The sequence below is a fragment of the Mastigoproctus giganteus genome, chromosome 1, assembly GCF_048544385.1.
Source record: "Mastigoproctus giganteus isolate SK-2022 chromosome 1, ASM4854438v1, whole genome shotgun sequence".
NCBI lineage: Eukaryota > Metazoa > Arthropoda > Arachnida > Uropygi > Thelyphonidae > Mastigoproctus > Mastigoproctus giganteus.
Window position 1 is genome coordinate 160520552 of NC_143575.1, and position 19042 is coordinate 160539593.

At 36.4% G+C, this 19042-nt stretch overlaps 1 protein-coding gene across 2 annotated transcripts in view; it reads left to right on the plus strand.

Moving 5' to 3' along the window:
• vnc (GNAT family N-acetyltransferase vnc) overlaps nt 1–19042 on the plus strand; it is a 95267-nt gene that overhangs the window by 20379 nt on the left and 55846 nt on the right. For both annotated transcript variants that reach the window (XM_090382855.1, XM_090382847.1), the window contains exons 3-4: nt 596–654; nt 17809–17854. In XM_090382855.1, coding sequence (XP_090238981.1) covers nt 596–654; nt 17809–17854 — 105 coding nt within the window. The remainder of the gene's footprint in view (nt 1–595; nt 655–17808; nt 17855–19042) is intronic.

A 19042-nucleotide genomic window follows, 5' to 3' on the forward strand; every position in this document is an offset into this window, starting at 1 on the left:
TTGCCCCATAACTGCAGCATCTATGGTTAATTGCTCCTTGCATCCTTTGCTTCTCTGCTTGCATCTTTTCCTCTGCTTTCTGCTTATTATTATTATTATTATTAGGCCGTATGGTGCAAGGAAGCCTGAGACTTATACTACACAAGCCAAAAAAAAATTTTTGATTTACCGAGAGAGAGAGAGAACTAGAAGGGAATCACCAAGAAAGAGAAGAATGGTGATATCCAGCTCAGGACCCTGGGTGTGCCCAGGCCATGCTCACCAGATGTGAGCCCCTGGGGATTCTTGTCAATGGTATTTCTTTTTTCTATTATGTATCCTCTACTAAATTTAGTTACCAGTACCAGACAGCAGAAGTGATAAATATCACAAAACTGTATTGTTATAATCTTTTCATTATTAATAGGATATTATAACTTTAAAAATGATACTGAAAAATGTCTTTTTTTTTTTTTTTTTTAAGTCGATCAGGTCAGAAAAGATTCAACTTGACATGAAAAAAATTACAAACAGTACATTCTTTCAGGAGTTTTATTAAACTTTAATAAAAAATAAATTTGAAAGCTGAACTACAGTTTATCTGATTGCATTTCAGCTGTCATTTGTTGCTGAAGATGAAAAGGGAAAAATTGTTGGATATGTATTAGCCAAAATGTAAGTATATATATAAATAAAGTTCAGCTTTGAGAAAAAATTTTTCCCCTTTTGATAAGTTTAAAAATTAAGGTTATCAGAATTGATTTTGTTGAGGGTGATTTTTATTGATGTTATGAGAGAGTGATAATGGCAGTTTAATGAAAAGTTGATAATTATCTTATATGAAATGATTCAGAAAGAAGTAAATGTTTTAAAAATTCTTAGAAAGCAAAACTGATATTTTTTATTGTTGGGACCTACAGATGGACAGAATCTGAAAGTTTCCTGTGGACTATATATGATTCTACATGAGCATCACAAGTCACTGAAAGTAGTTGATTCTGGTCTGATTTGGTCTAAACACCTCATGTAGTGCAGGTGCTAAGTGTCACTAAAATTATGTCTGTGTTAATTCATGCCATTTCAGGTTTTTCAGTTTGCATGTGATTTTTATACAGGAACACAAGAACATTTTGTTTTTCGGCTTCCACCATATTGTCCATTCATTCCTCCAATCATTGCATGACAACAAATATAATATACCGTGCTTCAATTACAATATATGGTTAGCCTATAAAATATGTATGGAAAAAAAAAGGAAAAAAAAAAATAGAACCTTCTGGATTTCTATTGGTCCAGTTTTAATTAAATTTGAAAAAGCTCTATAAATAATTCTTATAAGAGTTGAATATAAAATTTCACAAATAATTCATCGACTGGCAGTTGGGCTTAACATGCAGACAGATGGAAAAAGAAATAATGATTGCCAGATTTCTATTAGTCCATTTTTAATGACATTTGGGGTGGTTAGCAGATCTTTCTAAAAGAACCTAATATAAAATTTTGTGAAAATCCACTAGGGGTCAAGTTATTACATGTGGATTTGGCAGGATGGACATGGTGAGGACAGTACACTGGTGTTCAAAGAAAGTGCATCACCTAGGAATTTCACATTTCTAACTCTTTTTCGCGATGGTGCATTACATTAATGACTAGCATCACACATAGAAATATAAACAAAAGATATTTATTAATAGTTAAGGCAAAGCTAAGTAATATTTGACAGGTGCTCTCAAAATATTCCAAAATGAGCATTTGCAACCTTTATACAACAGTTTTGGTAAACACGACAATTATGGCTGAAAGGTTATCAGAAACCCTCAGTTTGCTTCAGTTTATCATTTTAAATGGAAAACAAAATGAAAAGTTTATCAGGTGCAAACTAATACTTAATTGAACCGCCTCTGGCCTTGATGACAGCAGCACACCTTCGAGGCATTGAAAAGATCAATTTCTGAAGATAATCAACTGATAGTTAGTGGTTCCAAACACGAATTATGGCTTCCTGAAGTTCACTAAGGGTCTTTGGTTTCTTTCTGGGAACTGCAGATTCCACACAACGCCAACAGTTCTCTATGGAATTCAGGTCTGGGCTGTTTCCTGGCCAGCTAAGAGTTGTAATGGATCATTCTTCCAACCATTTTTTTCACCTGTAACAAATGCAAACACCTTACTGTCAAACCTCTAGTGCAGAAATGAAGCTAAAGTAACTACAGAGTGCCTACTTACACTTTTCGCCCGATGACAAGGAGCAGAGTTGTTCTGAAAGATGCAGTTACTTGGCAGGTTGAAATGGTCTCTAATGGTTGGCAGCAATTTGCCTTCCAGTATAGCCAGGTATCCATTGGCATTTATGGAATCTTTTATAAACTGCAGGTGACCTACTCCGCGATACGAAATGCACCCTCATATAATTTGGCTGGTAGGGAATTTCACTACAGTGAAATTTTCTACCAGCCAAATTTCACCATACAGTTTGGATGGTATTCTTCACCATCTGCAGCGTGGTTATCTCCCATCAGAGCCATGCAGGTTGAATTTCTTCTCATCCAAGAAAATAACTGATTTCCACTGCTCGGGGGTCCATTTGACATGCTCCTTACACGAAATTAACTGGACCTTTTTCATTTTTTGTGTGGGGGGGGGCTTCTTCATAGGACTATGGGCCAAAAGTCCATTTTTGAAGAGGTGTTTTCTGACTGTTACTGCACTTGCCACCTCTCCTGTATGTTCTTCCCATTATCTTTTCAGCTCAGACAAAGAAGCTTTATGGTTTTCAAGGCATATCTTCAAAATGCGGTTCTGTTTTGGCGTAGACTCATTTGCATGCGGTTTCTTTTTTTCTATCAGCAGAACCAGTATTCTTGAGTGTGGAAAGAAATCTACTCGCTGTCGCTTTTTTTTTTTTTTTTTCATGGAAACCCCAAACATGAAAGGTATTAGAACCTATAGTACTTAGTATAGTACCGTGTTTGGGTTGGAGGTTGAGAAGGCGAAAGAAGATATTTTTTTACATTGGACTTGAACTTCTGTAGACTGTAATTTTCAGGAAATATGTGTGAAGGAAGGTTGTTCCAGAAAATGGCAGTTGAATGAATAAACGAGGAAGATGAAAAGTTAGTTCTGTGAGTTTGAAGTTGGACTACTGTTTGAAGTACTGTTTTTGCTGGTGGCGGCACATGTTTGGACCATTTTGAAAGGGAGAGTGGGAATTATAGAAGCCAATTCAGAAGAACAGTGCCCATGGAAGTATCTGTAGAAAAGGCATGTAGCAGAAACAGTATGTGTATGAGACAGCAAGTGGAGAGACACTGTGTTAGAGAGGAGTCATTAATTAACCTGAATATTCTGAATTGAATCTAGAAGCCTGAGAGAGATTTTGGGGGCACTGCCTCAAATGTGGGGACAGTATTCCGTGGTAGGGCAGTAATCCCAAAATAACTTATTCGCTTGGTGGAGTTCAACTAAACCCAGTACTGGAACAAAGGGACTTGGGTGTTACGATGCGGTCAGACATGAAATTCTCTGAGCATTGTAAACAGGTTGCAAAGAAAGCCCATGGTGTCCTATCGATGATCTATCGAACTTTTGCAAGTAGAGATAGGGACGTGATAATCCCATTATATAAGACTTTTGTTAGACCACACTTGGAATACTCTGTTCGAGTATGGAGACCGCACCTAAAGAAAGACATCGAGCTTCTTGAAAGGGTGCAAAGACGGGTAACTTGCCTAGTGAGATTGGCAAAAGGGCGTCCTTATGAAGAAAGACTTCGAATATGTGGGTTGCAGAGTTTGGAAACTAGACACCGTAGAGGAGATTTGATTGAGGTGTTTAAGGCTCTGAGAGGCATCAGTAAAATGAATGAGGACGAAATTTTGAAGATTATAAATGATGCTAGAACTAGGGGACATAAATTCAAGTTACGGGGGGTAATGTTTAGATTGGACTGCGGGAAGTTTTATTTTAGCCAGCGAGTTATAAATTACTGGAATAAGTTGCCTTAAGGTGGTAGAGGCCGACAGTTTGGGGAAATTCAAAGGTCATCTGGATAGTACTTTCGGGTAAGGGAAGCGCATAGGATGATAGGTTTAATGTCATTTTTTTTTATTAATTATTATTATTTTTTTATTTTTTTTATTTTTTTGTTTTTATCATTGTTTTGTTCAGATTTTTTTTTTTTTTTTTTTTTTTTTTTTAGCTGGTGCAGCATAAGCCATAGGCTTTCTTGCACCATGTGGCCAATACTAATACTAGGCATTACTCTCACTCTTGTCTCCGTTTATATTCCACCAAATGTGTCATGTTCCACTGCAGAACTTAAGTTTACTAAATCAACTGCCCCTCCCTGTATGTCTTGTAGGTGATCTCAGTGCTCATTACACTTTGTAGGTTCTCTGAACACGGATCATGGAGTGCAGATTATCGAAACTGTACTTGACAACCATCACTTAACATTGCTGAATACTGATGTACACATGTGTATCTACCTGCCCACAGTATCTAGCTCTATTCTGGACCTGTCCTTATGTTCCTCATCCATTTATCCTAGCATTAAGTGGACAGTACAAAGGGTACTAGGAAAGTTTTGCAATATGACGCAACAATGAATCACAGGAAGCTGCTTGTTGCTGCATGTTGAGACATGTTCATACGTGCATAGTAGCCGCCGCGCCAAGTCGATGGGCTCAGTTATTCATTAGTAGTGAGAGTGTAAAGTGCTTGCGATGGCATCCTGGCCACGAAATGAGATAAGGACAGTTTTGCGGTATAATTTCGTGCGTGGTTTAACCATAGACCAGTGCTTAGAAGAAATGACTCTTGCACTAGATGATGATTGTCCACATCGTACAACGATATTCAGGTGGTATAGAGAATTCCAAAGGGGAAATTTCACTCTGGAGGATTCTGAGAGGCCGGGAAGGCCACGAACGTCAGTTACGGAGGAAAACGTTACTGCTGTGAGGAAAATGCTTGACGAAAACAGGCGAGTGACCTACCAACAGATAGAGGATACTTTAGGCCTAAATGCACCAGCAATTCGTTCGATTCTGCAAGATCATTTGTACGTGAAGAAACTTTGTTCTCTCTGGGTGCCGCATCAACTGACTGAAGAGCAGATGACACGACGTGTGACTTGGTGCCGGGAGATGTTAAAAAAGTTTGATAAGGGACAATCTCGGTATGTGAACAACATCGTGACAGGTGACGGGACTTGGCTGTACTATTACGATCTGCCGACCAAGGCTCAAAACAAAGTTTGGGTCTTTGATGATGACGAGACACCCGTAATTGTCAGAAAATCCCGATCTGTAAAGAAGAAAATGATAGCTGTATTTTTCAAATCGAGTGTAATTGTGGAACGTGTCGTTTTGGACACGCAGAAGACAGTCACAGCTAAGTGGTATACTGAACAATGCCTGCCTAAAGTCATTGGATCTATGAAGAACCTGCGGCCAAAGTCAAGAATGGACACCTGGTACCTCCATCACGATAATGCTCCAGCTGACCGCGCCAAAGCCTGTACCGAATATTTGACCACGACAGGACTGAAACTTCTCGAGCACCCTCCCTACAGTCCAGACCTTGCTCCCTGCGACTTTGCACTGTTCCCGCATGTGAAAATGAAGCTAAAAGGGAGGCGGTTTTCCAGTGATGAGGACCTTCTACGGGCTTGGGACAACGAGTGTGCTTTACTCCCTAGTGAAACTTGGCAGAACTGGTTTAAAGATTGGTTTCGGAGGATGGAGAGGTGTATTGAATGTAGAGGAAATTACTTTGAAAAAATTAAATAAACAAAGCTGTATTGCAAAACTTTCCTAGTACCCTTTGTATTAACCAACCTTCACAACAGTGATCACTTTCCTATAATTTGCAAAATACAGATGGATACAAACTATGCTTCCAAACAACAAATCGTGTGGAAATTTAACCGAGCAAACCAGGAACAGTTTTCTAATACAATCCAGTGTGATAGCCACTTGATCCTTACTATGTCTGTTAATAATGCCACTAAGCATATGGTTGAAGAACTACTTGGAGCTGCTGCCAGGGCGATAACAAAATCAAATACTACCAAACAACAATGTAGTTGGTGGACAAAGGATTGCTTTCTTGCCAGAAGAAAGCAAAATAAAGCTTGGAACTTTTTTTTTTACCTAAATGCTACATTGGAAACCCTTATAGACTTTAAACAACTGAAAACTGAAGTATGCTGAATTTTTAGGAAAGCAAAACAGGATGCATGGATTACATTCACTTCTGCCATGTGCTGAAACACTGACCCCAGAATAATCTGGAGAATATCAAGATTCTCCAAACATCAAACTTCAGCCCCAATCCTGTCTTGGAACGGAATGGATATTTCTTCTCCTATTGATATTGCAGGGGCATTAGCTGAAACATTTGCTGCCACCTCATTCTCTCAATCTTATGAAAACTCATTTAGATGCACAAAGATGTCTGTGGAAAACTGTAAAATTAACTTTGATGCAAATCAGTCATTGCTATAACTTTCTGTTCACTATTACTGAACTCACCGAAGCTATCCAAATTTCTCTAAAAATAGTTCTGCTGGACCTGATGACATTTTACTACATAATTCTCTGCTACCTTAACTCCAACTCGAAATCTACAGTTCTGAAATATTATAACAGAATTTTTAAAGCAAATGTTAACCCTGATATGTGGCATCAGTCAGTAATGGTATCCGTAGCAAAACAACTGGGGAAAGATGCCCCAACAATTATCGTCCTATATCTCTGACCAGCTGGTTAGGGAAAATCCTAGAAAAGATGATTCACAGGAGACTCATCTGGATTATTGAAGATCAAGACGCTATAACATACCACCAATTTGGTTTTTGTCATAACAGGTCTGCAACTGGTGTCCACATCAAAGTCAAAGCTCACACTCAAAACACTTTTGTTAAAAAACATCACATGGTAATGATAACTTATTTGATATTAAAGCATTTGACACAAACTGGAGATATGGAATCCTCCAAGACTTATGTGATATTGAAGCATTTGACACAAACTTATGTGACCTTGTACTGAGTGATAACCTGCCTTGATTCGTTCAGAATTTTCTCCATCTCAGGACCTTTCAAGTACAATTCCAGAATGAGCTGTCCATGATTCACACACAAGAAAAAGCAGTACATCGAGGTTTGATTTTAAGTGCAACCTTTTTGCATTATGTACCAGTGGCATTATTCGAGACATCCCAGCTACGGTGGAAACATATGTATGCAGACTATTATGCTATTTCCTGTCAATCATTGAACTTGGCTACCATTGAAAGACAACTACAATTAGAAATAACTAAAATTGAAAGTTGGACAAAATGAAACGGCTGTCAATTAAGCGAGGGCAAAAATTGCAACAATACACTTTTGTAAACTGCAATCACTTCTGTAACCTGTATTAAAACCAAAAGTCAGAGAAATACCTGTGATAAATTCCATAAGACTTGGGTTTGATTTTAGAAACCAGACTAAATTTTCATAAACATATATAACCTACATGCCTCCAGAAATTAAACATCCTTTGTGCAGTATCCTCAACATCTTGGAGTGCTCACAGGCAGTCATTGCTGAATTTATATTGTGCTCTAATCTGGTCACAATTATATTATGGAGCTATTTGTAAAAGAATAAGAGAAGTTTGCCCCAATATGATATGTATAACACTTCCGTATGATACTCTCCAGAAATTAAAATGAAAACAATTAAAAAATCGAAAATCTTACATTACAGTAAGAAATAATTAACAATAATTAAAAATCAAATGAACACAATTAGAAATCAATTTAACGCAATTAAAAATTAAGTAAAATATTAATTTAATGAAAAAAATTAAAAATGATTTTCCTTCCTGAAGCGGACAATGCAATATTACCTGACCGAAAAGTGCAGGAATATTGTACGTTCTGGCCTTCAATTCCTCTAACTGAGCCATAGTCCGGTCTTATGTAGGTAAAATTACATAAGACCGGATTCCCTATTTGGCTTATTGTTTTCTACAGAAACACGGCATTTTCATCCTTGGCCACACTTGTATATAGCATTATAAAACCCTTTAGACAGACGATGCAATTTGGGATTAAGAACTACGATAACACTATTTAATAACCTCAAGGACTGTAGACGTGGCGGTAATGATAATTTATCCTCACTAGATGTTACCTCATTATATATAAATATAAAGGTTGAATACACATATAGATATTCTTTGGGCTATGTTAAATAATAACTCTATGCCGATTAATTATATGAAGCTTCCTATTAAGGAAATTTTTCACTTAATTAAACTGTTAGTTGAAGCCAACTATATCACCTTTTGAGACAAAGTATACAAACAAATTTTTGGTTTGCCAATAGGATTAAGCCTAAGCAGCCTAATATCGGAGATCTATCTCTCAACAATTGAATGTATACATTTGACGCCTTTTCTACCCTGTATCATATACTATGGGAGGTATTTAGACGATATTCTAGTCATTACCAATAGTAGCACTATCCAAGACATTTTACATTTGTTTAATAATATTCATTCTAGACTCAAGTTTACGTTGGAAAGGGAGAATACGGATACTAAGTCATTAAATTTTCTAAATTTCACGCTTACTTGTGGCACAAATAAAATCCAATTTACCATATATCGTAAACCTACAAACACCAGTATGCTTCTGCATTATAACGGCTGTTGCCCATTCACCTACAAAAGATCGATTATCTTTAATCAGTTTCTCAATGCTTATAAATATTCAACGATGGAATCTGCTTTGGGCTCAGCAGATCCTTAAACAGGGGTTACCCACTTGCTACAGTAGACAGAATTAGGGTACAAGCTAAGGATAGAATACAAAAAAAAAAAAAAAAAGACACCAACAATAGTAATATCAAAAAATACTTTATTTCTGTCCCATATGTTGAACAGTGGCACAAACAACAGATTCTTTAAAGATACCGAATTTAAAATTGTAGCCAGGCCAATACGGAAATTACACACTATACTGAACAATCGCTCAGTTCTTTCCTTGTTCGCAACACAAATAAATGACCTAGTATACAACATTTCTTGCAGTGACTGTGACTCATCTTATCAGGGTTCTACGCAGTTTCCTCTGAATTTTTGTGTTAAGCAACACGCGGCCTCAGTTCGTGCTTCTCATTCAGCAGCGTCAGAATTAGCCTTTCATCCCGTTAATGAAAAAAAAATACTTTTTTATTTAACGATGCCAAAATACTTAGTGTCGAACGTAATTATACGAGACTATTAATTGCAGAAACCGTCGAAATAAGTTACATGAGAATTCTGTTAATGTTCGCTGGCCATATCTAATCTCCGACTCATAGTCCTTTACGTGCATGTGCAAAGACAAATAATCCCTATTTAAATTCCATGCTCACCCCTATTCAGTAATTTTCATTCCTGTGATCACGACATATACAGTCGAAAAGCACTGTCAGCTTCGGGAAGGAAAATCGTCTGCAATTTTTTTTCGTTAAATTAATTTTTTAATTGCATTAAATTGATTTCTAATTGTGTTCATTTGATTTTTAATTATTGTTAATTATTTCTTACTGTAATGTAAGATTTTCGATTTTTTAATTGTTTTAATTTCTGGAAAGTATCATACGGAAGTGTTCTACGTATCATATTGTGGTAAAGTTCTCTTATTCTTTTACAAATATTAATATCAACGTAGAACGTATTGAGCATTATAGCTCTGGTTCATACTATCAAATTATCGTGCTATAGTATATGCCTCAGCTAAAAACCATCTTAAAATCTCTCAGCACCTTCCAACACAGTCCCCCTCCAATCTGTACTAGGTGCTTACAGAACCTCACCAATTCAGAGCTTTTACATAGAAGCACATGATCTCTTTCTTGATATTAGAAGACAAAGCTTACTCTACTACTAGTATGCTGCCAAAATAAAAAGCTCTCCATGCCATCCTTGTTTGGTATACCTAAGGTGACCATGCATCACATTTTGAACAGGACCATCCCGTTTTAGGTAGCCTATCTTGTTGCACAGCTTGGGGATGCCGAAATGTCCCGTTTTCAGAAAGAGGGCAACCCACAGTAACAAAATCAAAAAATCATCCGATGGTAGCGCCTAGTAGTGCGGCGATGACGGCATGGCAATACGTCTCACACATACGTAAGTCGGTCAGGAGCCTAGTAGCTCGCTCACTCCTCGGTTGTGAGTACGCATAGACTGCTCGCGCATCTTTCTTGAAGATTGATTGTTTTTTTATCGACATGTGTTATTGTAGTCAATTTAAATTTCTTATACGTGAACCCTTCATTTTAACAATGCATAAACACAAGTGCACTTTTAATGTTAACTTAGAAACTAAGTACCCGTTTATAAAGCAAAGAAGTACTCCATCGGACGTCAGATGTGAAAAGTGTCGTATAGAATTTAGCATAGCCCATGGAGGTGCCAGCGATATTAACTAACATTTAAGATCAGAAAAACATAAAAATTCCGATCTTGCTGTCGCTTCGAGTTCTTCAATGCTTAATTTTTTTAAGAAAATGGATTCACTAACTTTGAAAGATCTGGAAGTTGCTGCGACGGAAGGCGCCTGGGCTTATCATACGGTGCAAGAGAACCACAGTTTTCGCTCAAACGATTGTGCTTCTAAGTTAATTCAAACATGTTTTGAACAGAAATTTAGATGTGCTCGTACAAAAACAGAAGCTATTGTTGTAAATGTGTTAGCGCCAATAGTAATAGGTGAATTAAAAGATCGCCTCAGCGAATGCAGCTGTGTTACTATATTAACTGATGCTTCTAACCACGGGTCCAAGAAAATATTCGATGTTTTAGTTCACTTCTTTTTACCATACGAAGGCACACAAGTCAAACTTTTAGAATTTCAAGACCAACTGGGCGAAACATCAGACATTATTGTCAATTATCTAATGAAAGTATTGACAGAAAATAATTTGACTTCAAAAATTGTGGCATTTTGTGGAGATAATACTAACTGCAATTTTGGCAGATTGAAAAGACGAGGCGTCAACAATGTTTATGCAAAACTAAATTTATCTCTCGGAAGAACATTGATAAGAATCGGGTGTGGAGCTCACAATTCACAACACGATTAAAACTGCCGCAGATTGTCTACCTGTAGACTTTGAATGCATTATTGTGAAAATATATTCACATTTTTATATCTATAGTGTTTGCGTGGTAGCTCTGAAAGAATTTAGTAATGAAGTTGCCACAGAGTATCACAAATTGCTAGGCTATGGTAAAACTAGGTGGCTTGTGCTTATACCTGCTATTGAAAGAGTTTTGAAACTGTACAAGCCATTAAAAAACTACTTTTGAGTATTGATAAATGTCCAAACATATTGAGAACCTTTTTTGAAAACCCTAACTCTGATTTATGGCTTTTTTTTATGCATGCACAGTCAGCAACGTTCCATCAAGCTGTGTTAAAGATCGAGGGTCAGAGTATTTCTGTAATTGAAGTCACGAAGGAAATAAATTAACTTAAAGACAATTTGGCCTTGAAACAAAGTACTCTGTTTCTTCCCCAATCTGTTCATATTTTAATGGCAGAATTGCAAGAAAGTGGCTGCAGTGGTGTTGACAAAGAATATATGAAAACTACAGCTGCTGAGTTCTATAAAATAAGCAAAGAATATTTGGAGCAGTGGACTTTGTTCTTTGAAGAATTAGAAATATTTGAATGGGCGAATTTAACCAAATTACCTACGTGGGAAGAAATTCAAAGTATAATGGATGTATTGATTGAAAAGGGATTTATTAATTGTAACCAAGATACAGAAGTATTTGATGAGTAATCAATTATTTCTAACTATATTACACCGCAAAAAGTGACAGAATGGAACACTGGGAATGTTTCAACCAAAAGTCGTTGGGTGGAATTGTTCAAACACTTTCACACCAATAATTTGAATCATACAAACTTTCGTATAATTATTGAATATATTTTATGTATGTCCGGCACTAATGCACCAGTAGAAAGGGTCTTTTCTCTTATGAATAAGTTATGGACGAGCGAAAAAACACAGCTGCAAGTCGCAGTTCATAAGCAATGTTAATTACCAAAGTAAATTTTAAGAAATCCTGCCAAGAATTTCATTATTTGAAATCAATACCAAATATACTCAAACAAATTTGTTCTACAGAAAAATATAAGACCACATAAATTATTTATTTTCACGTCTTCATTACTGTTCTTTTCATTAATAAATAAAAACTATGAAGAAATGTGCGTTTTCTTGAATACACATACTATTACCTAAAAATTAGTAGATGTTCTGTTTTGAGCAAAAAAATAAATGGTCACGTTAGGTATACCTCATCCATCCTCTTTGGCCAACGCTGTATGAACCCAGGCCTGCTGGGATATGCCTTCAAGAAATAATGCAGAAATGGCATATTTATCTCAACAAAATTGAGGAAAATACAAATATGCATTTACCTCTGCAGGGTAGACATGATACAGACGTCGATCTATACTTCACTCAGTTGTAAAAAAACACCATCCATCACTTAACATCCAACAGCTATATGCCAGTTATACATAAGAACACACTCGGAAACTCCTAATCTGTGCGTGTGTGGTGCCTCCGTAAATGAGTAGCACACGCTTCTTGATTTAGACCGGGGTTCGAGCCTGTGACCACCAAATACGGAGGATGCGGAAAGGTCAGGGAATGACCACCGCATATCCCTGGAGCAATATGGCCTTAGTTGCTAATGCTCCTAAAAACCAAATAACAAATAACAACAAACCTAATCTGTGTGGATGGTTCTAAGTCCCACTCTTGTGTAGGTTCAGCAGCTGTATTCCCATTGCATGTAGTCAGTCTCAAAATCTCTTACAGTTGATTACAGCATACTTTATGCAGAATTATATGTTATCCAACTTATTAAGTGAAATACAGGCAGGCCTCGCTTAACGCGAGTTCGATTAACACGGTTTTCAGTTACCGCGATTGGAAAAAATGATACCACTTTTTACTTTATGCGATTCAAATTTCCAGTTAACGCAATCTTTTATTTCTGATAGTTGAAAAAGATTCGAATCGCGCACTAAATGTCTGACTGCCAATAAACAAGCGTTTGTCTGCTTCCCGCCTCAGTGTGTTCCATCAACTAAGTAGACGTGTTACTTGTTTGTCTCCACCTAATAAAGTCACGTGCAGACGTATTTAAAAATTCTAATTTTCTACCCCTGTTAATTATGGATAAAAGAAAGAGTGAAAAACAACGTGATTGTAATAAAAAAAAAAACGAAAAGTTATTATTTTAGCTGATAAACTTGAAGTTATTAAAAAACATGAACGTGGTGCAAACCATGCGAAAATCGTAAGAGATCTAGGATACAGTGAGTCTACCGTACGAACTATCTTGAGCCGTAAGAACGAATATAAAGAGAAAGGTAAAGTTTCATCATCTTCTTTTGTCTTACAAAATACCAGAAACAGAACTCTAATAATGATTGAAATGGAAAGTCTTTTATCAATTTGGATAGAAGATTGCAATCAAAAAAGAATTCCATTATCTAAGGACAATATTCAGAGCAAAGCTATTAACCTTTTTACTAAGCTCAAAGAAACAAAATATCAAGGGGAGACTGAAATGTTTGTTGCTAGTTCAGGGTGGTTTGGACGTTTCTAAAATCGAGCACGACTGCATAATGTTAAAGTAACAGGGGAAGCTGCTAGTGCTGATGAAGATGCTGCAGCCAAATTTCCTGCAGAATTGCAAAAAATCATTCAGGATGCTGAATACGACGATCGGCAAATATTTAATGTAGACGAAACGGGCGTATTTTGGAAACTGATGCCAACTAAAACTTATTTGGCTGCAAATGAAGCATCACAACCTGGGTATAGTCTCAAAAGATCGACTAACACTTTTATTAGGAGGTAACGCTGAAGGTGATTTTAAATTGAACCCCATGCTTGTGTACCGTGCACAAAATCCTAGGGCTTTAAAAGGATACAGCCATCGCACTCTTCCAGTCATTTTTCGTTCAAAAAACATGGATGACCAAAGCCCTATTTGAAGACTGGTTTATGTCTTATTTCTGTCCAACAGTTGAAGCCTATTGCAAGAAAAATAATCTTACTTTTAAAGCTCTGTTGCTTTTAGATAATGCACCTGGACATCCTTCTGCACTTGGTGACTTAAATGAAAATGTGAAAGTTGTTTTTTTACCGGCGAATACGACTTCGTTATTGCAACCCATGGACCAGGGGACGATTGCAACTTTCAAGGCTTACTATCTCCGCAGAACCTTTGCACAGGCACTTGAAGCTATAACAGGAGATAATGCAATTTCTGTACCAGAATTTTGGAAAAAATATAACATACGATTGGCCATTGAAAACATTCATGCAGCATGGGAAGAAGTGACAGCCAGCAATATGAGAGCAGTTTGGAAGCATCTTTTACCCCACGCAAACGATTTTACTTGCTTCAAAGATGCAGTTCAAAAAGTTATTGAAGACATAACTAATATTGGTAATGAACTTGGTTTCAAAGGCTTGGATGCGGCTAACGTTCGAGAATCACTGAATTCGCATTTAGAACAGCTAAGTGACAATGATCTCCTTCAAATAGAGCAACAGCGTGCGCACGAAGAAGCTGAAGAAAAAGAGTGTGAGCCAGATGAAAATGTTACCTCAAAGGAGATAACGGTAAAAGAACTAGGCGAAATCTTTCGTATCGCAGAGAACCTTAAACAAAAAGTAATGGATGTTGATTCTAACATCGAAAGAAGCATGTTATTTCGCCAGGGCCTAGAGAAGCTTGTTGTCGGCTATTGGAAATTGTATGATGAAAAAACGAAAGCCAAAACTGTTCAAACGACTGTGTTCAAATATTTCTGTAGCAAATAGTTAGTTTCTCCATTATATATTTTGAACAATAAACATTTAATTCTATAATTTTTATTATCTTTTACATGGCATGCAGTTAAAAAGTTATTTAAAAGGTATTATTTAAAAGTTATTTAAAATTCTTTATGGACATTCCAGAAGGTCAAGTACCAATTATAATTTTTCCTATTGGTTATGATATTCGATTAACGCGTTTCCGTTTTGCGCGATGCGCTCGCGGGACGAATTAATCACGTTAATCGAGGCCCGCCTGTATGTCAGCAGTCTTCACTTTCTGTGCTAATATATTCTGATTCACTCAGGACTATCTGAGCCCATCTGGCTAAACCTCATTCTCATCATACTTTCCTACAAGAAATTGGCTTTCTAATCAACCTTTGTCAAAAAAACACTCTGAAATAACTGTTTGCTGGATCTGAGGACACGCCGAATAAAAGGCAGCAACAAAGTGGATATTGCAGCAAAGTCAGCATCAGAACTACTAAACAAAACAATGATAGTTCCATACACTGATTTTAGACCCATTATTAGTAGAACAAGTGAAGATGAATGGGCCCAGATGTGAAAAATCAAATCAACAATAAATTACAGGAAATAAAACTTAATTCACAAATATGGCACTCCAGTATCAGAAAAACGTCATAGAGAAGAAGTAATGCTTTCCAGACTGCGAATTGGCCACACATATCTTATGCATTACCATCTATTAACTAATGAAAATCCCCTCTCTGTGTTCAATGCCAAGTTACACTTTCAGTAAGACACATTCTTCTCGTATTCCCTCAGTTCAGAAATTCCAGATTCCTTTGATATTCTAGAGTTTATGTAATAATCAGAATCCACTTACCTTCAACAGGTATTAGATTATTAGATAACCATGCGAAACTAGATAATCTGTTTAATTTCATTCAACAAATCTATTCATATATCTATTTTGTTAGATAAATGAATCTAACAAAATATGATTTACATTAACAGACCTAGAAAGACACATCTTGGCCTTTGATGCCCTTGTGTCTTAAAACCCCTCAAACAACAACAACAACAGCTTGGCTGTTATGTCTTACTTTTGCTCCATATGTTGTCCCAGAACTCCTCGATTGTCTTCTCGAGTGGTCCATTGCCGTCTTTCCTGTCTTGTCTGATACTCCTGTAGAAGGCTCTTTGGTTTTCATCAAAGACTGTTTATTTTCCTCTGGGAGATCACTTGGTATCAGCATAGTCTTTTGCCAAGTGCGAGGAGGTTCTGCTTTAGTGCATATAGGTATTCTCCTATTCTCTGATTTTTGTCTCATGTTTGCTGTGAACGTTGTCTCTTAAGGATGCTCTTCACTTTTCCATTCAACTTTTTACTTCTATTACCCTATTGATAGTGGGTCATTTAGCCTATCTTGATGCTTAATTCTTTCATCTTCTGCTGAAGCCTTTCCCAAGTAGGTGGTTTCATTTCTTCTGGGCTCATTTCTCTTCTGTTGATCCTAGTGGCTGTTAAAGCTGTATGAATGGCCTCCAGTGTTGCACCATTGTTATCAAGGTAATGTAGTATTGTTTGCTGATTGAGGTGGTCCGTGACTTGCCACAGGATTATGTTAGTTCTCTGCTTCGGTATGGTATGGGTCTTTGTGGGGGTCCATTCCCTTGAATTCTGTTAGGGGCTTCTTCTCCTCGTCTTCTATTCTGGATATCACGACCTCATCTGTTTCTATTTCAGTGGGTTGTATTTTTTCTTGCTCTTCTTTGTCTGGTTCTATGTTCTTCATATTTTTTGTTCTTTGTAAATGGTCGCTCATATCCTGCTTGATTTTTTTCCAAGATTGTAGGTGCTGTTGGGTTCTTTGTGACGATGGTCTTTCTCCTGTTTGCTATTCACTGTTTGGTGACCTGAGCATGCAGGAATTGTTCCAACCACTTGGTACATAGTCTTGTCTTGTACATTGTCATATCAGTCTAGCTTGGTTATTTTGTAGTATGTTTGTCTTTAAACATATTCATTTCAATGTTCCACTTCATGTGTTGGCATTTTATTCTTTTCTGGGTGGTCACTATTGCAGTTGTGCAGGAAGCACTTCCAGTTGGTTGGGCTGGTTGCCCCTCCTTGTGGTAGCCATATGGAGGACAATGCCACTTGCTCCAGTGTCTTTCTCTCCCTGCCTTGTTATTATTAGTAGTATTAGTATTGATTAATTCAATGAAACAATTATTTATTAACTGTTTTATAGAATTAATCAATTTATATTTTTATAGATACAAATGATATTTTATAGTCTTTTCTTGAGTAAATAAATAAAATGCAAAAAATATATATATATAAAATAAATAAAAATAAGAAATTGAAGTTTAAGATGTAAAGCAAACTCTTTCTGCCACAGCATTTCGGCTCTTAAATGCATCTTTGTTAAAATTCATGATAGATTTTTGTCCATGGTAGATATTGTCGGAGCGACATGACAATAGTGTTTATTGTCATGTGGCTCCGGAGGCCCGCCCTAACTTCGCGTAGTTTACTCACAGTGCAAACTGTGAAGACCAGAGATAAGTGTGAGTTATTATGTAATCTGCATGGTGCAGTGTTGGGGTATGTTGTTCCTTTGTCTGCTTAGCTGCAGGGTCCAGAGAAGTCTAGGGTACACCAGTAGGATCAGAATGAGTGTAGCCCATTCGATGCCATGTGTGTACAATGCATGTGACTCTGCTGTGCCTAGAAGAAACTTGACCAGTGTGTAAAAAAGCTGATGGCCAACTTATAGCATAAAGCATGTTAATTCTAAATTTGTGGAGTATTATTAATTGCAAACTTGTATTTTTCAGTTACACAATTCAGTGTTTATTCATCAACATAAATATTTTGATATATATAAATATTGAATTTGTTCCTGAAACTCATTGAAAATAATGAGAAGTGCCTTATTTTATGTTATTTTCAGGGAAGAAGATTCGGATGATGATCCACATGGACACATCACATCACTGGTATGATTATGAAACTTCTTACTGGCACTAAAATCTCATTTAGTAGTAGTATATTCAAAGTGATACAAGAAAGCTAAATTTATGAAGCATAACTATTAAAAAATATATTGCTATCCAGTATCCTTTATTGTCAACCTGTCAATTTGTAAATATTTTGTTTTAATATTTATGAAAAATGTCTTTTATAAGGTTTTTTTTTTTTTATGAATGAATGAACTATACACAACACAAAAAATAAAGTTGACTGATCAGCAAACTTTATTATATTTTTTTCAGATGTGCATTTGTTATGGCTTTCTAGTACTGAAATCACAAGCAGTATGATTGTGCTTATTGATAATGTACACACTAAAATAAATAAATTTGCAGTTAGCTGCATGAATTGATTTCCTTCAAAACAACAGTTTTAAAGGAAACTTAAACTTAATAGTAATTTAAAGCAAACATAAATCACATAAAATGTTGCTTTGTTGACACAAACTTACTGGTTGTTTGAACTGAGCCTAAAATAAAAATCAGTCATGCTGGTCTCTTGCTTAGGAAAATGTTTCTGAATTTGGAAGTGACAAAGAATTAGGGTTCTGGCAGGACAAAAGCAACCACTGTTTTGAATACCATAGTGCCTGATATATCTGTTGGAATTGTACAACATTTGAAAAATGAATGATTGTAACATCTTATGATAAAATACAGAAAACTGTGTATTGTGTATTAGTAGCCTTGTAAGATGATGCTTTCAGAATTATAGCATTGAAATGTCAACACTGAATATCATTAAATCCTTGCACATTTTATTTCTTGGACAGAAGGTTTAAAACAGGGGTGTCCAACCTTTTAGCTTCCCTGGGCCACACATAAAATACACTAACACTAATGATAGCTGATGAGCAAAAAACGTAGAATATGTAGTTAACGTATTTAAGTAATTTAAACTTCATTAATTCATGATTTTTTTTATTATAAAAGTAAAAGACAAGACAGCAACATGAAATTAGTGAGATGTTTGACATTGTTTTTGAGACACTAATGCTTTGATATTTGGTTCGATGGAAGTAGTCGCAATTCTTAGTGAGTTCTCAAGGTGCTCATCAGATATTTTGGTTCTAGTTTTATTCTTTGTGTGCTTGAAAATAGCTGCTCACAAATGTAGGTGCTTATAAATAGCGATGACATGAATAAGGCATGATT